Source organism: Benincasa hispida, chromosome 3 (genome assembly GCF_009727055.1).
Source record: "Benincasa hispida cultivar B227 chromosome 3, ASM972705v1, whole genome shotgun sequence".
NCBI classification, from domain to species: domain Eukaryota; kingdom Viridiplantae; phylum Streptophyta; class Magnoliopsida; order Cucurbitales; family Cucurbitaceae; genus Benincasa; species Benincasa hispida.
This window is the reverse complement of record NC_052351.1, coordinates 34,395,264-34,417,692: the sequence shown is the minus strand read 5'-3', so window position 1 is coordinate 34,417,692 and position 22,429 is coordinate 34,395,264. Positions and strand designations below refer to the sequence as shown.

At 34.6% G+C, this 22,429-nt stretch overlaps 1 protein-coding gene across 5 annotated transcripts; it reads left to right on the top strand.

Moving 5' to 3' along the window:
• The first annotated feature begins 293 nt into the window (after positions 1-293).
• Positions 294-20,526, top strand: LOC120073830. Of its 5 annotated transcripts, none has more exons than XM_039026695.1 (18): positions 294-807; positions 1,044-1,262; positions 1,404-1,499; positions 1,811-1,863; positions 2,044-2,140; positions 2,226-2,299; positions 4,582-4,696; positions 4,901-5,011; positions 5,900-5,976; positions 7,312-7,378; positions 15,682-15,747; positions 18,553-18,660; positions 18,807-18,937; positions 19,094-19,160; positions 19,278-19,342; positions 19,428-19,521; positions 19,743-19,810; positions 19,937-20,526. In XM_039026695.1, exons 1-18 carry the CDS (start codon positions 652-654, stop codon positions 20,316-20,318), a joined length of 2,046 nt encoding a protein of 681 aa, XP_038882623.1. In that variant the 5' UTR covers positions 294-651; the 3' UTR covers positions 20,319-20,526. The 5 variants fall into 5 exon arrangements, with proteins under 5 accessions (XP_038882623.1, XP_038882622.1, XP_038882624.1 ...); XM_039026694.1 differs by having other exon boundaries at positions 7,309-7,378; XM_039026696.1 differs by lacking the exon at positions 1,044-1,262 and having other exon boundaries at positions 7,309-7,378.
• Positions 20,527-22,429: the final 1,903 nt, after the last annotated feature.

Sequence of the window (22,429 nt, the reverse complement as noted above, 5' to 3'; positions counted from 1 at the left end):
AAATTGTTATAGGCTAAAGTTTATGGTTTAAATTGTTCTAAAATTGAAATTATAAGAATTAATTGTTACAAATCAAAGAACTAGAATGTTATAAATTTGAGGACGAAACGTGTTTTTTAATCAAACGTTTTTAACGTCCCAATAGGGCTTATTTCCGGTAATGGGCTCAGATTAGGCCCAAGACAGAGAGAGTCCCAATTTATGAAGGTAGCGTGATTTGCAAGGGACCGTTCTGGTAATCGTTATAAATTTTGGAGCGAAATTGCTGGCAGAGGAATCGAGCCATTGCCTCAGAGAAGAATTGCGTTGAACTGGGACGCGGTTCCTATTGACTTCTTCTTCCCCTCTCCCATTCTCTTACATTTTCCGATCTCTCTCTCTCTCTTTCTCGGACAGTATCGATTTCCATCTCTTTTCATCTGCATTCTCAAATCTTCATCGTTGTGGTTCGATCGTTTTGCTTCAACAAGCTCTCCGATTATTCGGAAATCATCCACCGGCATTGGAGAAATAGTTTCTGTAATTGTGAAAGAAACTATTCAAACATTGATTCGAGGTTGAGAGATTCAGTGTCGATCTCGTTTTTGTGTATTAGAACGAGAGAAAGAAGGAGAGAGCGAGAGAGAGAGACCTGGGGAGGTAAGGGCGAAGATGTCGTGGCTTAGAGCAGCGGTGATCAGGGCAGTGGAAGCAGGTGCTGGAGGGAAGGATAATATCACCCGCACTGTCCGTAACGTTGCCGGCACCGTCGTTTACCATGCAGGAAACGCTGTTGTGGAGGGCGCCAAGATCATCCAAGACCGCATTGTAATTTCATTCTCACTTTTCCTTTCAATTCTCTTTGCTTTTAATGGCGTTTGGTTCATTCAGTTGGTATCGTTATGAATCTTTGAACATTTACTTCTAGGGCATGGAACCGTACGGTATTTGTCTCTGTTTACATCTGTAGGCATTACTACTTACCTCTTTGTATCCGCGTTTGTTACTTGTTGCGATTTCTGCATCTCAGACGAGTTAAGTTTAGGGTTTGATTCTTGAGGCAGGGACCGAGGAATATGCAGGGGTTTAAACAGACAGTAAAAAGGCTGGAAGAAATATCTGTTTCGTCTAGAGGCATAGAGAGAGTTCAGTTATTGAGAAGGTGGCTAGTTGCCCTCAAAGAGGTGGATAGATTTTCACCAGGTTCAATTGAGGGTGGTAAAAATAGTCCGACAGACCAGCTTAACGATGAAAATAAAGATTCTCCGAAAAAACCTACATTGGTGTGTATATCAATCAATTAGTGTTGTGTTTCCTGAACATTTTTGCATGTCTGATTTGATTGAAGGATTTCTGGTTGTTTTTTTGTTCGTTTTCTTCCTCAGCATTGAACGTCATGAAATGCTGCTTGATATCTTGCGCAGGTCTATTATGTGGACCCAGATTTGGGAGGCGAGCTAAGAACTTTTCGTGATGTATTTCTTACAAGCCAAGCTCTAGAAGGCATTACGTTATCTATGGTAAGTTGAATTGAGTGCATGTCGATATCCTTTTGTTTGCAAAACATTGGTATACGAAAATATGCTAGGTAGTTCCAACTTCCAGATATATTAATATTTCATTTACTTCGGTCTCTGTTGGAATGATGTAATAATCTGATAGGCATAAAAGGCCTAGAATTTTAACTTGTATTCACTTTATATGTAATTTGTTGGCATTCTTTTTCCCCCACCCGGGAATTGAGGGATTTCTTGTTCTCTACTACTTTTGTGGGTTTTGTTTTTGCTGATCATGGAGTTTAACCGCAGGTTAACTCTTTTCTATGACTCAGATTCTCGAAGAACCTAATGACGAAGAAGAATCACTACTTCTAGAGATATATGGGTGAATATTCATTCTCAGTTAGGCCTTACGTGTTCTTTATGCTCTGCAGCTGATTTCAGAAAATTTTCTCACTTTACTTTTCCTGACGAGAAGAAACAATTTTAGAAACTTCTACGCCTCATGATCATTTTCCCACTCATATCTTAGACTTTAAGTTCCCTTTATCATGGCTATATTCAGGCTCTGTCTTTCAGGAGGGAAGGAAGTACGTCAAGCGGTAATGACGAGTGTACACAATTTGGCAAATGCATTTTCAGAATACCAAGATGAAGTACTGGTAATGTCATGAAGGCATGAATTAATTTCAGCATAAAATTAGCATGGGCAAAGCAGTCACTTCCCTCTGTCGCTGCCATTTTTAGGTAAAACGAGAAGAATTGCTGCAATATGTCCAAGAAGCAATTGCCGGGCTGAAAATAAATGCTGATTTTGATAGGTGGTGAATAAGCATATCTTTCATATTACATTCATTGGTTTTCATCAATTAGTTATTTGATACATTATGCATGCATGGATTTGTATGGATAGAGTTACAACTGAACTAAATTGAAATCTATACAACGAGGGTGAATTGGTGTTAGCTCTAATGAGACTTTCAAGTATGTATGACAAAAAAGGGAATGCCCTTGGAGGAAGCTAGAGTTAATTGTCCTAAGACAGCATACAATCAAACTTTTTCATAACCTCAATTTTGTCATTATCCGGTGAAGAAAGTGGGATTAGCTGTAGAAGATTCACCATAAGAGAAAGTAACAGCCCACTCTGAATGAAAGGATTATGAAAAGCTTCAATACACTGATGGTTGTATTAGCCTGATTGATTAATTCTGATTTCCAATTTCATATCACTGAAGCTTGTAAGTTTTTCTATTGATGTTTAATTCTTCCTGGCTGCTCCATTTTATATGATCCATGTCGGTGGTGCTCTAGATATACTCTATGTAAACTTGTAATGGTTTATTCCTATTCTTATTCTTAATTTTTTTTAATAAGATGCAAAACCTGTCACTAATGATTGAAAAATTATCAAAGAGTTCAAGGATTTAAGGTCTACAAAGGCAGACTTCAGAAAATAAAAGAACTAAGTTCTTCCAACTAGATCGTATTTTTGGAAAAGATAATTTTGGGTGATTCACAAATGGTAAAAGGATAGGAATTTCAAGAAGCCTTTTGTGGAATATCATGAAAAGCTTGAAACTACATTTAAGATTTTTCTTCAATAAAGCTAGTAACGGTATCAAGATTTTCTCTGGCATGATTCGTGTCAACCTTTTGGCGGCAAGATACCCAAGAAATTTTGACCTTTCAAAGGAAGATATTTATTGGTTTTGAGGCTTGTGAGGAAAGTAATAGCCTGCAGGAAGTTTTCCAAAGAAGAAATTTGAAGGATAAAGTAGTGGACGACTATTGTGAACTATTACAATTTATTGAAGACTTCTTATTGAGTAGATGAAAGGACGAAAGAATTCGGTTAGATCCCTCTGCAATCTTCGACTAAAGAGTTTGTGGTTTTTGTTGCCTAAATGGCTGTATCATGCTTCATGGAAATCAAAGGGTCTGAGAAAAGCGAACATTTTGGAGTGGCTAGTCTTTTTGGAAGGTTATACATGGTTGATAAAATCCAGCAGCTATTGACTTAATAAATATCCTTGCAAAAGTAGGTCTCTCCTAAACGCTCCAATGACCAAAGCTTGTCTTTATTGTTTAGGAACACTCCATCTAACACATTTTGAGGGCTCATTTTTCGCCCCTTCACTTTGACAATCATTTGGACTTTTTCTCAAACTCGAAAGCCAGTTTCCTGTTTTTTTATTCTAAAGCTTAGTGTTCGTTTTATTTTTGATTGAGCCACCATATAAGTTCTTGAGAACACAATATTTAGAAGCATATCAAAGTCAAACCCAGTCTGTCCTCCTGAAATTGATACTAGGCATCTGACTTTAATCTCAATTTATGACCTTGTTCTGTAGTTTCAGTTTTTTTATCGTAAATTTTGATTCTATGATCTGGTAATGCTGATGCTTGGTGAATTGAAGGAGAATGGAATGGATACTCTTTAAACTAGTTTATTTCAGCAGGTGTTGTAAAGGATGATATAGTGAACAACCGAGCAATGCTTTCTTGGCCATTGCCTCGAAGCATATGAAAACCAAAAGGATTTTTGGGTCTTATAGGTTACCCCTGAAATTTTGCGTGCTAGCTTGCAGGCTCATTAACAGAGCAGTTGTTACCCCTGAAATTTTGCGTGCTAGCTTGCAGGCTCATTAACAGAGCAGTTGAAGAAAAACTAGTTTTGTTGGTGTGACAAAGTAGAGATAACACTCTAGAGGTTCTTATTCAGTAGGAGGGTCAAGGTATCAAGGAAACAAGTTGGGAGCCAAAAATTGCTATTCAGTTTCCAAGTTTTTCCACCACAAGGACGCGGTGATCTATTTGTGTGGGTATTGATAATCCTCGAATCCAGTTTTACTGGTACTTGGTGTGGGACTCATAAGATGGATAAGGAAAATAGAGAGTGGCTGAAAATATTAATTTGGGAATTTATGGGTATAAAGTTACGGGAAGTTACAGATAATTATCTTATGGGTAGTTGATCACTAATGTGGGATTTGATCTTCTCTGTAATATTAGTTAATTAGTAGTTATGTATTTAGCAGATTCACGCTGTAATTTCCTTTTTCAAACAAATTTATTTATTCTTCCAATTTTCTGCTCTCAGAATAGATGCTAAAGCATGTAGTTTGAAAGAAACACTTGATGAGAATCATGAAGAGATGCCACCTTCAAGTGGAGACGGAGATAACACATTTGATGATGATACTAGAGCTTCTAAGGTGGTTATGACTTTATTTTATATCTAAAGACATAGATATGAACCATGTATTAAATGTGGTCATTTTTCTAGTTAACCATTTTTTATTATTTGCTTCAACTTTTAATGTTTTAGCAAGTACTTGTTCATCTTTTCTGTTATTTGCTTTCCTTTTTGAGTTTTAAGAAAGTATAAGTCACATTAGATCTCATAATGTAAATTACAGATTCTACAAGAAATACTTTCACAAGTTCAATTATGCTCCAAGTTGGAGGAGCTCCTACTAAAGAAGAAGCTGTTCAACAACGGGGATTCTCCACAGCTTCATGCTGAAAAGGTCCGTTCCTCTCCCTGGCTGTAGGGTTAAGAGAATGGGATAAGGGAACTAACTAATCTGATGTTTTTGGTTGGTTGACTGGAGCTAGATTGCATATAACAAACTTCATGCATTTTAAGCACATCTGCCATTTTCAGTACTTATATTTCCCAATTAAATCTTAAAAATTCCACATACGGTGATATCAACTTTATTAAACTCTCACTAATACCATTCACTTATTAAACAAATTTTTTGATAGAGGTGTCGGGGATTTAGTCCTTAGATATCTGACTGCAGTAACTGATGAGTTGAAATATTTGTGGCCTGCTGAATAAGATTTACTTTATTCTCTCTCTCTCTCTCTCTTCAAAATCTAGAGTCTTAAGTCTTACACGGTTTTACATGTTCTGCAATAGACATACTCTAGAGAAGAATTGTTGGTGTTGTAAAGTAGGTGTGTTTTCGTTTTATTTTATTTATTTAAATAAGAATGGGATTTTAGAAAGGTTACCAGGAGAAAATCAATGTAAGAATCTTTGGTCCTTGTAAACACTAAGGTTGGGGTATCATAATAATTTATTCCATTCACTGAAGAGATAAAGTGTACAAGTGTTAACCCAGGTAGGAGAAGGTAAAGAGACAATCAAGGACAATATGATAAAGATATTTACAATAGTGTTATAATACTAATATTAGCACTATAATAGTCCTAATGGAAGATCAGTAGTAGTATGCACCATCATGGTTATGTTTGCAAAAACTATGTTTTTGCTCTTGATGTTCTTCAAGCTGGTAGTTGTTTGAAAAAGAAAGTTTGTTAATGAAACAAATTCTAGTTTCTTTATTTATGGATTGATTGTTTGTATGCTTTTACCGTTAAACAACCACAATCAATTTATATTGCAGGTTGAGAAACTGAGAATTTTATCGGAATCTTTGGCCAATTCCACCTTGAAAGCTGAAAAGCGTATTGTAGACCACAGGTTTAATATAATACTAATGCAGATTTATGGCTTGCACGTATTTGTTAATTGTTGCTTTCATGTTTTTTTTGCTCTTATAAGGGTTCCATGTGCAATATGGCATTTTTTGTGATATTATTTTAAATTTGACGCTCCCATTACTCATGAAAGAATACAAAAGGTGAGGACAAGAGATCCTCTTTCAAGGTCAAGGAGTTAAAATATCACTCCCATTGGCTAAGAAACAGAAGACAATAGTTACAATAATATTTACTACGAGAGCACCAAAGAGATGCCAGAGCTTTCACTATTTTCCCCGAAAACATCGTTTTTCTTGTAGACATTTTGGAAAGTTTAGTTCCTTCTAAGCAAAGTCTCTAACTAAACCCTTAATCACATTGATTGAAAGGACTTCTCCCTCTCTCAGGAGTGACCACAAGGAACAGGAACTTGCTCCCTTGCGCTTTGCGTATTGTGGGTTAATAAGAAAAACATTAAGATATATTCTGAAGATGTGTAGTATCAAACACCCCCATTGCATAAGAGGGTCAATAAAAGTATGTTTCATCCAATTGCACAAAAGATGGGGAAAACTGGAGAAGTTATAGGAAGTCGTCTTACAAAATAGACAACTCAAGCCTCGAAGCAAAATTACCCAAATGTTTTTTCAGACTTGGTTTACAAGAAGGTAATAGTATATTGTGGATGCATGTTATATGTTGTCTAAGCACTAGTTTGGGAATTTGGGCCTAGAGATCAATGATTGTTCAAAGGAGAAAAAAAAACCCTGACTAGGAGGAAAAGAGGGAGCCCAAAATAGAACTTACTTTACCTTCTTTACCCTCAATGTTAATCCTTTTATCTCCCTCAACCCTAAATTCTTTTGAACAAGAAACAAAATTTTTCACTAATGTAATGAAAAGAGGCTAATGCTCAAAAGATACAAACTCTATCTGTATTGAAATACGTATAAATGTCTTCTCACGATTGATATTTCTGATGATCTGTTGATAGGCAGGTGACCATTTTGGTTTTTAATGCAAAAATAAAGCACTGAAATGAAAAAAGAATATTATGCTGCCTCAAATGAATCAGTGAATCTCTAAGCTTTACCTTTTTGTCATGCTAAAATATTATGCTGTTACAAAAATCTCAACTGTCATGTCAAGTAGAATCGATTGTGAAAGGATGAGAGAATAGATATGATTTATTATAAAGCTGGTACATTATACTTCTCTTGTGACAGCGTCATAAGTATACGGAGGTACTTTTGTTGATAAGGGTCTTAAAGTGGAGATTCACCTCCGGCTCTCTTGTTGAATGCGTTTCTTATCTTTTTCTGCATGTCATTAGCAGAGAGCAGAAGGAGGAGGCACTCAACTTTCGGGTAGCTAAGTCCAAGGAAATGGTCCAAGCTGAGAAGGTAATTTTCCTTCTAAAAGAGATAATATCCCTTAGAGAAGTTGATAAACCCATCAGAAAATATCAGAAAGCTACAGGTAAGAACTTTCGCTTTTGAGCTATATAGATTCGTTTGCATAGTATGCTTTGGATATCTTGCTATCGAGTTTCTGGTTCTGTCAACTTCCTGACGCTTCTGCTGTGCCAATTTTCTACTTGTTTTCTCTTCCTCAGTAAAAAGATTATTTTAATTATCAATCGAAGGTAAATTATACAATTAATTAATTAAATTACAAAGAAATTACATTAATGGCTCTATTGTAATGATCAGTTGAGCATTTTGGATAAAATCAATAAAAAATGCTTTTCTAACCTCCTACCTTTTAGTATAGTAACGGTTGGGCTACAATATTCATACAAATCAAATATTCATATAATATTAGTACCATTTTTAGGAAAAAATATTTCTGGTAGAAATTAGAAATATAGCGATATACATGTACATTTAGTTTTGTTTAAACAAAATAACATAATAATGAAAAATATTAAATAAAAAATTAATAATTTTAAAAATAAAATATACTTTTAGAAACAAAATAACATATATGTTAGATACAATAAGACTTTATAAACTCAAGTTTTATAAACTTGCACTCAAACATAACTTTCTTTTAGTCCAGGTTACTTAAACCCACACTTTAAATATGGTTTTATTAAACTTAGGCTATCTAAGGTCACACCCCAAAGGCAAATTTCCTAAACCATAAATCCTCCAATTAACCCATTGGGGATGGGAAACAAAACTCGTACCCTTGCATAGGGATGTTCTTTTTTCCATGGGGAACTCTCGTTTAGGTGGGTAATGGGGGGAAAAAATCTGCATGACTAAATGGGGATGGAGATGAGGAACATTCCCTGTCCCTGTTCCCACCCTCTCTCCCCTTCTTTTTTTTTTTCTTTTTTTTTTTTTTTTTAATTTTTAAATAAAAAATTATTATCAATATCATTGTTATATATAATTTTAAATTTATATTTTTATTGTTTAATAACATGGATAATTACGTTTGAACCATCATTTGAACTATGTATGGATAATAAGTTAATATGAAAGGTAATATATTTTATTTCTATGAGGATGTTTAAGAAATTCCTCTTTAAATTGAGATTCTCCATAAGGAATTTAACCCATTTATATGAAAAATTTGTGTGGAAAAAGTTGCTTCTGTGGTCGGAAGTGGCATTGGTATTGTTTAATAGTTCCAAGGCCAGGGTTCAATCCCTGGCTTGTTATTGTCTTTAAAGAAAATTTAAAATATTATAAAGGAATTAATTTTTTATTGATTTGAAAAAAAAAAAAGAAAAAAAAAACTAAACATGAACATCCCCTACCCATATGCCCCCCTTTAAAAGTAATTCCCCTCGGAGAACTTGATCTCCGTGCAGTGTCATGGGAAACTAAATGGGGGCAGAGGCCGAGAAGCCATGAACATCCACCCATATGCCTTCTTCCTTTAGAAGTGTCATCGCCCTTTTCCCTATTGTTTGAAAGTAAATCTTTGAGGTCCCATTTGGTAACAATTTAGGTCCCATTTTGTAATTATTTGGTTTTTGGTTTTTGAAAATTAAACCTATTTTCTCTCCATTTCTTACATTAGTTTACATCTTTATTAAGGAAAAGAGTTGAACATTAGTCAAATTCTAAAAACAAAAATAAATTTTTTAAAATATTATTTTTAATTTAAAAAACTTGGCATGGTTTTTGTAAACATTGGTAAAAGGTAGATAACGAAGTAAGAAATTTAGAGGTGAAAGAGGTTTCAAAAACTAAAATCGAAAAACCAAATGGTTACTAAATGAGGCCTTAGTTTTTGAATTTATGCTTCTTTTCTCCTAAATTTCATACTATATTTATGGAAGTGACACTTGAATTCTTAGTTAAACTCTAAAAAAAAAAAAAAAAGTTTTTGAAAACTACTTTTTTTTAGTTTTCAAGATTTGGTTTGGTTTTTGAAACACTAGTGGAAAGTGAATAACAAAATAAACTACTTTATAGGTAAAAGTAGTGTTTATCAGCTTAATTTTCAAGAATCAAAATCAAGTGGTTACCAAACAAGACCTTAAATTTTGAAGAAAGAGAGAAGAGTTAGGTTGGTTGAGGTGGGTAGCTATCTCTCCCTTTTTCTTCGTACCCATGGATTGTATTCATGCTTCTATAGTTGAGATATGTACATTTTATTATTATCATTTTTTGTTAATAAAAATAATTCTTTTACAGCTTCATTTATTCAAGAGAGAGGGAAGTTTAGAGTTAGGTTGGTTGAAGTGTGTAGCTAACTTTCTCATAATCCATGTATTGTACTCATGCTGTTGGGTTGAGAGATATATATTTTCATCTTCTTTCTAATCCTCCGTGAGTTCATTTGCCAACAAAAGAGTGATGATTGCAAGGTTGTTGGTGTTGGAAATTTATGCGAGATATAAATAAACGCGGAATAAATTAAATTATATCTCAAACTCCCACTTCACAGGTTAGAGCCAAATAAGTAATCGATCATAAAATTGGAAATAAAGAGGATAAGGGAAAAAGAGAACGACACCGAAAAATATACTGGTTCGTCCCAAACTCGGGACTACGTCTACTCCTCTGCAACTGCAGGTTCTACTATGATGGAGATTGCAAATAACCATATACTCGCACTACAAATCTCTCCCCAAATAGCCCAACAAGAACTCTTTGAATCCAGTACCACAACTCAATAACTTGGCCTTGGCCAGTGGCAAATCCCTGATAGCATGTGCAGTTTCCCTTGTGTTCTTAAAGTGGACTCTGAGGTCTGAGCCACGGACTTTTCAGGACTTGGTGGGATTGTCTGGTTCTCTAGAATACTTCACCATGGCGACGGCTGCAACTTGGGGCTGTGAAGAAAAGGGTTAGATTTGACCGTCACTGCAACTTGGTAACTTGGAATAAACCATATGAGAAACCCTGAAAACAAGAAGAAAAAATACATTGTATTTTTCAAATAGGTTTACTGCCCAAACATAAATTGCTGAAGAGAAAATAAACTTCAAGTGGCTCTCGGTTGTACTTCTTCTTTAGCAAAAAAGCTCACGGGACCTCTGTGCAATAATTCTTCTAATTGGTTGCTTTTTTAAGAGATTTCGCCGCCACAGTTTTCCTTCTTTCAAAAAAATATCTCTGGATTAACCAATCACAAACAAGTTTTTCTCACCTCCATATTTTACCAATCAAAGAACAGAAGATTTATTGGTTAATGAAAAAGAGGAAACGTGCTTTAATTTTGTTTGGGCTCCAAGAATAGATAAAGTTTTGTCTCCACTTTCCTAACAATCTCCCACTTAGAGACAAAACGACGATCTTGCCTCCCACTGCAACAAAACTTTATGATCTTGGTAAATTCCAAGACTTTGCTTCCACTACGTCTGTTATTTCTAATTTTCTTGGCGAATTCCAAGGTTCAACATAGAACCTGTAAAATCAGCAAAGTAACAAAATAGGAAACTATCATAAAATAACTGTAGATAATCTGTGCTTGCTCTGAGGTACGAACAACTACGTGGAACTGTCCCCTAGATATAAAAGATAGTCCGTACTCCCACTTCAGCTAAGTGGTATCAATTGACATCTTCTTCAATCTTGAACACCTGTTTTTGAAGAAAGACACATTCTGTAAGTGGCTTGACTCCTTCCTTCAAGCCTGCTGCCAAACTGGAGACTCTATTTTTTTACCCTAGCAACTGCTTTGGTCTTCCAATCTGATGCACTTACTCGGCTTAACGACTTCATCGATCCATTCGTCACAATTGGGGGTTTCGTGATGGTCATCAACTTTCTCTCTCGGATTTCTCGATTGCTTTTGTGAGGGATCTTGATCCAATTGATCGAAATTGAATATCATTACTGCTGCCTTAACTATAACTCTATACCTGCCATCTGCAGCTTTAACTGGCATCCACCATCTCACTGATCCTTTCTTTTGGTAACATTAAATTGACATTTGTACAGTGTAGAATATTTGTGGCAACTGCCACTACCTAGGATCCAAACATTAGTTTACACTGGGGATTGCCAAACTCACACCTGTAACCTTCATCATCCAACTTGCCAACAGAGATCAGATTTATCTTCATCCTAGGTACAAACCTGATATTTCGTAGTACTAACTTTTCTCCAAACTCCATCTTCAGATTAATATCTCCAATTCCAACTATATTGGAAGCCCTACCATTCCCCATCCTTACTAGGCCATAGTGTCCGGATGTGAAAGATGTGAATAGACTCCTATTTGGAGCTATATGTACGGAAGTTGCATTATCAATTGTCCATTCAAATGAGTCGCTACTACTTTATGTGTTACTCTCAACACAGACACAAACATCATTTATTTCTTCATCAATTTCAACTATATTCACCTATTGCTTTCTTTTTAGATCTTCCTCTAATTTCCTACACTGACTTTTGAAGTGACCCTTTTGTGACAGAAAAACATTTTATTTCCTTGTTCCTATTATTCCACTTTTTCATACTGCTATTCGGTCAATCATTTTCAGAATTTATCTTGTTTTTACCCTTGCTTACAACTAAAGTTGAACCTACAATAGATTCTTTACTACTGTTTTTCCTACGAATTTCTTCAGCTATAGCTAAATAAACTCCTAAAAACTTTAATGTATTATCCCCAAATGAATTAGACATTATTGTTTTCATAGTTTCCCAACTATCAGGTAAAGATATCAATAACTGAATAGCATACATTTCATCAGTAAATTCTACCTTAATAGACTTTAACTGATTAATTAAAGTGGTAACCTTAATAATATATGAATTAACAGAAACATCCTCAGCTATTTTCATGTTGAAATATTTCTTAAAGAGATAAGCCTTACTATTAGCATATGATTTCTCGTACCTGTTTGTAAATGCTTCCATCAATTTGATTGAACTAGTCTCAGTGGCTACAAGCCTACAAGACTGGCAACATCCATCGACAAACACATTCTGATGACTGTGACTGCTTCTTCATTTAGGTTCTCCCAATTTTCATTTGACATTCCTCTCAGGATGCTTTATGCATTTTTTTGTAAGTCAAGAAATCCTTAACCTGCATCTTCCAATATCCAAATTTGTCCTATCAAATTTTATGATACACTCAAATCCTCTTGGTTCTGTTGATCCATGATTCTTAAACCAGAAGCTTTGATACCACTTGTTGGGAACTCATGCGAGATATAAATAAATGCAGAATAAACTAAATTATATCTCAAACTCCTACTTCACAGGTTAAAGTCAAATAAGTAATTGGTATAAAATTGGAAATAAAGATGATAAGGGAAAAAGAGAACAACACTGAAAAATACAATGGTTCCCCCAAAACTAGGGGCTACGTCATGTTTTCTGCAACTGCAGGTTTTACTATGATAGAGATTGCAAAGAACCCAATACTTGTGCTACAAATCTCTCCCCGAATAGCCCAACAAGAACTATTTGAGTCTAGTACCATAACTCATAGCGTGGAATAAACAATACGAGAAACAAGAAGAAAAATACACACTGTATTTTTCAAATAGGTTTACTGCACAAACATAAATTACTGAAGAGAAAATAAACTTCAAGTGGCTCTCAGCTGTACTTCTTAAAAAGGCTCACGGCACCTCCGTGCAATAATTCTTCTAAATTTGTTGCTTTTTATAGAGATTTCACCGCCATCGTTTTCCTTCTTTCAAAAAAAATATCACCTCTTAATTAACCAATCACAAACAAGTTTTTCTCACCTCCATATTTTGCCAATCAAAGAACAGAAGATTTATGGGTTAATGAAAAAGAGGAAATGGGAAGAGGAGTCTTTGTAGAAGATCTAAAGCTTGAATCCAATGTGAGGAAAGGAAGAATTAATGTCTCAGTTGGAAAGAGTGATGGTTGGAGCATGTTATCTGACTTGCTGGCTTTGCCGTTGTTAAGAAAAACTCAAAACCCAATTGTCCCTAGCTTTATGGGGAACAGAGATGCTAACAAGGGAAGATGGTTAGAGCACTTATTCTTAGGAATTTCCTTCTGTGCCTTTGGAGAGGAATAGAAGTTTGATCAGGTGATAGTTAAAGTGGTGACAGGAAGCCTCTTTCATTATTATTGGTTTATGTTATTTCCAACTTTACAATAAACTATTTACCTGCTGTGAACTTTCAATCTTTTTCAGCCCATAAAAGCTCATTAAGGTTGTGCTAACACAGGGGCGAGAAGAGCAGCGTTTGATAGAGGAATGGATAATAATAAAGAACTTCTAAACATAGTTAAGGGGAATGCTCTTTTAAAAATTTGTCAGGAATATAAGTAGGGAAGTAGTAGATATGTTATTAAGATATTGGGAGGGTATGTGTCGTTAGCAAAGAGCTGGTTAGTGAAAGATGGTTATAACTAGAGTGAGATTATGGGGTCGTAGGCAGCCACAATTTTTTAGCAGTTTTTGGGAGAACCTAATCCAAGCCCCTTTAGGTGTTTGAATTATTGTAATTCTCTTCTTATATCAATAACATTTACTTTCAATTTCTATTTTGAATTCGTAGTTTCTATCAAATTTCAAAATCCTCGAGTACAAAAGGAGTTGTCACTTCAGAATTCTTATGGTGGTTTTCCAACAATAGCCCATTATTGCAATTCAAATTGAATTTAATGGGAACCAAAAGCTCCAACACAAATATGATAGAAAAAATTATTGAAATAAGAAAAGAAACACTACAATAAACTTACGTCGAGATGACGAGAAACCGGGACTTCCCGAAAATTGCTCTCCAACCCTTGGCCTACCTTTACCCCCCAAGTCACTATTCGAAACCATCTTTCACTTACTCTTTGCTAATGGCGGAAATATGGAAATGATTGCTTTGGATCTTTTTCATGCTCCTTTCCTTGAGTCTTTTTCTTAAAGCTCGTGTTTTTTTATTGGAAAACCAATTAGCTCTTTCAAACTTCACCTTTCATCCAATTAACATGTAAATTGATGGGGGAGATTAGTTGCATTATTTGTATAATGTAGTTAATAGTAGGTTAGTTGTTAATTTAGATTAATTTGTATTTTAAGTCGAGTAGATCAGGAAATTGAGAAAGGTGCTTTATTTGCAAACCTGGATGATATAATTTTTTCTTGGACTCTAGATTGAAGATTGTGGAAACTTAATCGTTCTGGTCCTTCTCTGTGAGTTCCTATTTTGGTTTCCTCACTACAAGGGTGCAGACATTCCTCCAAGGCCTGTGTATACATGTTTGGAAATGTAAAAGCCCTGAGAAGCGTAACATCTTATTTTGGTCAGTTATCTTCGAGTGTTGGTATTGAAAGCAGAGATTCATATTGTTCTCTAACCAATCTCCCCCCCCCCCCCCCCCCCCCCCCCCCAACCTTGCTTTTTTTGGATCGAGTAATAATAAAGGAGTTCATTTATCAGCTGATTTATGGCTTTCCATTAAGAAAGAATGGAAGGTTACGTGGTTTTATGTTATTTCATTTTTTTTTTTTTTGGAAGCTTTGATTGGAATGGAAGAAGTTAATGTAAATCTAGCATAATTAAAATAAAATATAGCAAAAATCAAAACATGTATATCAGTCATTCCACGTAATTATTATGTGGGTTAATGGTGATTGTGCTCAATCATTATATAGGTTAATAAGTTTTTACTCATAATAAATATGCAGGTTAATGAGTATATAGGTTAATAAGTGATTCCAGTCCATTGATATTAATATTTGTTATTATTCATTATAGTTAATCATCATGTAGGTTGATTACCGATTGATGTTAATAAATGACTATCGTATTTTTTTTTAAAAGAGTTGATTCACTATAGTTTTTAAATATAAACATGATGTCTGCAGCCAAAATATAATTTTGTAATTATCGTCTTCTAATAATTATTATAGGGGGGTTGGCTGTTATTTTCCTTTCAATCAATATATCTCAGTTTCTTGTAAGAGAAATAATAATAATCTTGTTATATGAAAAGTATCTACAAATATTTTAGAAAATTATAATTCCTATTCAAATTTTCCAATTTATGATGATGAAAAATGTTTCCAAGAGGAATTATGGGATTATATTACTATTATGAATTTTAGTTTGGCTCCTTCCCCTCTTTTTACTTGTTTCCCCTTTTGGTATATATATTTATCAATGATATTTGTTTGAAATTTCTATTTATATTCGGCACAACAACTTAGTAGCATGCTTGGATTACAAGTGCTTCCTATCGCGATTGTGCTAGTACAGTGATCCATTTCATTACTTATTGTAGTCAAACTTCATGGTATTTTTCAGGAATTGACAGATGATATTGGAGAACTTGAGAACCAAAAGGATCAACTGGAAGCTGAATTGAAAAAGGTTGGGTTTCTTTTTCTGCCATGTTCAGCAGGCTCATTCTTGTGTACTGAAATTCTTTCTTTTATCTATTATCTCGCACTTTCCCTCTCTTGTCTAGTTTTCTTACTTCTATGATGATTTGTTGTGCTTTTATTTTTATTTTTTTTACCATATTTTTTCCAATGGGAAGTTGGTATACTTTCATGGGTTGCTCTAGTATGTGTTCGATGAAGAATCATTGATGTCTCAACTGTCAACTATAAATACTCCTTATCTTCTCCCTCCATAAAGATAGAATGACACCGACTCCAGTCCAGGCACTAACAGGAATTTCACACAGGTGAGAAATCTAGTAAAAACCAAGACTGTTGTGGTAAATAGATCTTCATCGTGCGTTCAAAACGAAAGGAAGTTGATCATGGATTATCAATAAGCTTGGAATTGATTCTTCCCGGGTCGATGCCTAAGCGGTTAATGGGGACTTACTGTAAATTCGTTGGCAATATGTTTTATCACTTAGCTTAGGAGCCATGCGAGATGAAAGTCTCATGTATGGTTTTGAATGAGGGAGAAGTGAGGAATCCTCTTTTCGACTCTGACTCTCCCACTCCAGTCGTTGCTTTTCTTTCTGTTACTTTGAAAGTAGCTGCTTCAGCTTCAGCCACTTGAATTTTCGGAAATCTTCCTTTTTGACACAACCGATTAGTGGGGTGACGATGGGGCTAAAACCACAAATGAACTTTTTATAAAAAGTGGCAAGACCCAGAAAAATTTCGGACATGCTTCATGGTTTGAAACTTTTCCTATTCTTTGGTAGCAACTAAAATTATTTACTGCATCCCTTTGCAGCTAACAACAAAAACACAACATTTTGAAGTCAAACATATTCTGGCTAATGATACATGTCTCAGATGGGTAAAATATGTCTCCCTTGTTTTGTTATACTCTAAAATATCATCAAAACCAAGCACTCTTTGAAGTGAGGGTCCACTACCTGGTCACATAGCCGTAGAGATGTACAAGGTGCATTCAGTAGATTGAAATTTAGTCATTGTCATCTTGCATGTTCTCCGTGTTGCACCATTTTGTCTTCCATTTTCAGAAAAGTCTCCGGTATAATGCTGGCATGTTGTCCAAGCCTTTCTGTGTATCTTTCAAGGAATCCTTCTTGTAGCTTATCTGCCAAGAAAGGTTGAGGCTTGGTAGTGGAAATTTTGAGTGGCGTTGGTATGTTCTTGCAACATGCCGTCAACACAACATTCATAGACCCACATCTCGTTCTCAATCATAGAAATTCTTGTCTCAAATGTTCCACCCATTTCACGCTAACCAAACAAAAAGATTTACTATCAGGACAAGGCATTTCCTCATAAAAGGAACCCAAATACAAAGTGCAAGGGAAGCAAGGGTCATTGCAACATATTCTCAACATGGAAAGGGTGCTTCACTCGAGGAAATGCTAGCCTCAAGGGAACCTACATTTGCCTCAGTCCCAAAAAATTGATGCTAAAGGGTTGGAGACTATAGACCTATTAGCCTCACATCTTGTCTCTACAAAAACATTGCTAGAGTTCTATCTGAGTGACTGAAATTGGTGCTCTCATCCACTATTACTGAATATCACTATGCATATGTTGAGAAATTGTGTTTCTCGTTGGCATCTTTCATAATTTAGTAGGAACATGCAATAGGCTCCATAGAGTTATTAAGAGTGCCCCAGGGTTTAAATCGAAGATCAAGTTTAGGTGACTTGATTGAAAGATTTTCGAAAATAATGAAAGAGCTGGAAAAAAAAAAAAAAAACCAGAATGGACTCAACCCAAGTACTCATCTTCACATTAAAAAAAAGTCAAAAACTTCAAGAAGCATTTGTCTCACACTAGCAACGTACAAGTGAGACTGCAAATTAAGAAAAAAAGCAAGCAAAGAATAAGTTGCCAACAAGTTTGCATGAGCAAGGGACGGCGTTCACTGAAATGAATAAAGATATAGAATGCACAAGCATGAAAGCTAAGAGCTCACACAAGTGAACACAAGGTTCTGTACTAGTGAATCAAGGCAATAGCAGGAAAAGAAGATTTAAGCACATAGGCGACTGTAGCAGCTCTTACAAGTAAGGATTCTCAAAATAGTGCTAGCATTTTCTGAAGCAAAAGAGTCGTGAATATCATGATAACAGGTTTAGTTCAACTAAGAAAATGAGAAACCGATTAATCAAGCTCTCGCGATGCTCTAAACAAACATTGAGAACCACCCAATCGAAGACCCGGAATCTTGTTGTGGCTATGATACAATACCCCAAAAGATGAGAGACTAATTTAACAAAGCCGCACAAGGATTCCAGGCCTTTAACAAGGTTTCATAGAATATCAAGTTGAAGCCTGAAGGGAACAAAAGAAGGATCATCTCATGGATGGCCCAACAAGAAGCAAAGCAATGGGAAAATGAAATGCACTTCCACGACTCAAAATGCAGATCTCCACGCAGAGTTAAGCAAGAAATTGGTGTTAATTGTTCTTATGGCTAAAGATTAACAAATTGGGCAGCAAATTGGAGACAAGTAAATCCAAGGGAATTTCTTCTAAAGGACATCTCGAGGTGTTGATGCTCGAATAACTGAGCTCCCAGAGGAAGAACTTTGTTTTTTAGATAAGTATCCCTCCAAATATGAGTATAAAAACCATCAATGGATTTTCAGTGTCAGTCTATCCAATATTCAGTGTGTAAAGTTTTCTGCTTCTTTGGGGTGCGACCTTCACCATGAATATGATACTTGAACTCTGTTTTTACTTATCAGCTTCTGTGGGCATGTATGCTTTGTTTCAGGTCAATACTTTGCTCTCTGCTGCTCGTATGCGCCTTCATAATGCAAGAGAAGAAAGAGAGCATTTTGATGAAGCAAGTAACCAGATACTTGTGCACTTGAAGACAAAGGTAATCAAGCTATAGGTTGTGCCTTGTTTGAACTAATATCATCCTGCAATAACGTGTCAAATTGAAGGTCTTTTCTCTCTTTTTCTTTTTTTTTTTTTTTTTTTTTTTTTTTTTTAATTTTCCCTTTTGATTTTCTTTTGTTATAGGAAGATGAGCTGTTCAAATCTGTTGCTTCATATAAAGTAGAAGCCAGTGCCGTAAATGCATGTAAAAACTTTTTAGAGCATATGTGGAACCTCCAGATATCCCTAAGACAATTAAAGGAGGAGCATGTCGAGTATGTTAATTGTTTTTGCCTAGAATATTATTTGAGTTACGTTGCTTGTTTTGGAACCAAATAAATGGAATCAGCTACCATGTCTTTCCGTTTAAGTTATACTCTATTCTAGTATGAGTAAATTGCTTGGCGTTGGTTTCTTCTCTCTTTTTCAAGTGGTGAGCTGGAAAAATATGGAGATTATTTTGTGAAGTTGGTCATCAACCTTCTCTCTTCTTACAAGGTAAAGGCTATCTAGTTTACTGATTTTATCTTCATTAGTTGCCATCCACTGCTTCTGTGGGATGTGGTTTACTGTTTTCTGAACTGTCGTGCATATTGGCCCATCTATTCTCTTTAGGGAAAATTGGAGCCCTCACTTTCTTGTATCAAAAAACTTGAGGAGAACTTGAGTTCGATGAAAGAGTATGGTTCTTCTAAAAAAACATTTTATTCTTATGAGAATACTTGTGAAATAATTAACCAGGCTGCTGAGACCAACTTTCCTCAGGTCAGATGTTTCACCCGATATAGATGATAGAAGTTTAGATGTCCATAAACAACGGAGAAAGCTTGAAGAGGAATATTTGGATATGGAATCCAAGGTATATCGGTATTGATAGTACTATTTGAATGCTTGTAACTTCCTTTTCATTCATAAGGTGTCAATTTGGTACATTGTACTTCAAAATTATGTTGCATTTGCCATTCACAATCTTTAATTTGTTGCTAGTGTTTACTTTTTAGTCTTTCAACCGTGCTCTTTGTTGTATTATCTAATTAATTTTCTGGTCTGTCTATTTCCTTGCTTTTCTTAACTGGCCAGTTTGTTTCCACCTTAAGCACTGTGGATACAGTAAGGATGCAATTCTATGAAACAAAAGGAGTTGTCAGGTACTAAAATAGTGTTGACTAGGCAAGGAAATAGGATAGCATTCATTGTCAATGTTTTCTACTTTATCACCCCTTGACTACTAATTTACGCTTTTTTTGGCAACACAATGAACACTTTTGATCCAGGAATCTTGACGAGAAAGTACAAGAGACATTCGATGCGCTTGAAAAAATAAAACAAGAATTTGAATCCATCAAGAGACCAAAATTGTTGATTGAAACTGTGAGGCGAAAACCAGAGTTACCCGTCAATGAAAAGCCACATATAGTAAATTCAAGTCCAGCTTTCACGCCGGAACAGACAGCCGAAGTTCGAAGACTAAATTTCGAAGAAATTGACGAGTCCTTGGCAAAACGAACAAAGAATTTCAGCATGGAAGCAGAAATGGCAAAACTAGATACGGATGAAGGAGTAGATACAATGGACTCAAATGAGGAGATAAATGACTGGGAATTTGATGAACTTGGAAGAGACTACGACTCAGCATCTAACCACCAAAGAAGATGAAACTTCCATCTGGTGTGTCAGTGTTCAAATATGTTTATAATTCAATATTCTTTATCAACTGGAAGGAATTTGAAAGAACCTTGCATTAAATGATTATGGCCTGTGATAGAAAAATGTTATCATTCTACGTTGAAGATTCCTGAAGCAATAATACAAGTGTAAATTTTTCTCTATGGATGAAATTTTGTATGTACAAGTACACTACCATGAAACAATCATTAAATATATTTATAGTTGATTATTATTATTATTATTATTATTGCTTTGTGGGTGGGCAGTAGCCATCGAGAATGTCCTGTGTACTGTAGATTATGTACTGTCTTTTATGCTGAAATGGAACAATGATTTATGGTGGGTAGAGTGGTCCAGTTGTGCTGTACTTATTTGGAGGATGCAGTTTTTGAGTACACACCACACACAAGAAGCAAAATATATTTGAATGAAAAAGTTTCTAGTGGTTTCCAAACACCTTACTTTCTTTATTTACTCTATAAATTTTTGTCTACGTAAATGTTAATAGATGTAGATCTCAAGTTAATGTTAGTCTACTTTATTTTTAAAAGTATGTTGACGTTTCATTAGTATAAAATTTTCCAATTTGAAGTGGTAGTAACCACAGCCACAGGCAGTAGGGGATTTTTTACATCATCATCATAATCATGTATTACATGTGGAGGCTCATCACTTCGTAACCAATAACAACGAGCTGTGGCCAAATGTGTTAAAAAGACACCCACTGCCTATTTTCTTACCACGTGACAGCACCTCATTCAATTATAACCCCTTTTTTTCTCTCTTTATGAAAATATATACAAACTCAAATTTTCAATCGAACTTATGAAAATTGCATGCGTGTCTTTAAGTTTCTTTTTTTAATTTTTAATTTTTTTATTTTTTAAATCACGCATATAAAAATATTTTTTCGAGTCCAATCAACATCCTGTTATCATGTATCAATCAGCAAGTATGTTAATTTTTCAAATAAATGCGCAAGCTATTAGACCTCAATCAATAAATATATTAAATTTTAGGATAACAACACATGACCTTGATAAAAGTTATAAATTTCATTTTTATGCAGCTTTACTATTATTTTCAAAAATGTCCAAATGATTTCTTAATTACAGGTCCAATTACCTTTTTATCTCCCGCCTATAATTAATTATACATATTTTTAAAAAAGAAACTAAAAAATTCCCTCAATGCACATGCAAGATTTATTTCAACCAATTTTTTTTTTTCAAAGTTGTCAATCATTCTCTCTCTATCTCCCGTCTCTTCACCTTCTCTGACTACTTATATATTATATGTATAATATGATATAAATAAAATTTATGATATATATTATGATTTATATTGAACAATAAGCCAATATGAGATTTATACACTGTGGTATATTTCATATATTAGTTTATGCTATAATTTATGTCAAACATTGAATCAATCTCTAATTTATAAACGGTAGTATATTTCATATATTGATTAAAATATTTTAAATACCTAATAAAATGTTCTAAGATATATTTAAAATAACCATAAATCCATTAGAAAAATCAATAAGTTGATACGTAAAACTAACTTAAATAAAAAATAAAATTTGATCAAATGCATTTCCTCTCTAATTAACCAAAGAAATAAAATCTCAATAAATAAATACATTTTAACTCTCCAATTAAACAAAATAACAAAATCTTAACAAATAAATATATTTTCTCTCTCCAACATTAAAAATGCTTCGTCAATATAGAAAAATTCCCCCAGTGTCAAATTTCTCTCCCACCATCCATCACATTCAAGAATATTCTAATCTCAAAAATTCATTAAATCTTATATATGAAAAAATTAAAAAAAAAAAAAAAAATGGGTCGTCAATATAGAAAAATTCCCCCAGTGTCAAATTTCTCTCCCACCATCCATCACATTCAAGAATATTCTAATCTCAAAAATTCATTAAATCTTATATATGAAAAAATTAAAAAAAAAAAAAAAAAAATGGGACATTTATGAAAATAAAATTTGAAAAGGAATTAAATTTAAATTTTCCGGTACATCGTCTACCTATTAGACACCCCTCAGCGAGAACCTTAAATTTGAAATACATCAGTAGGCTA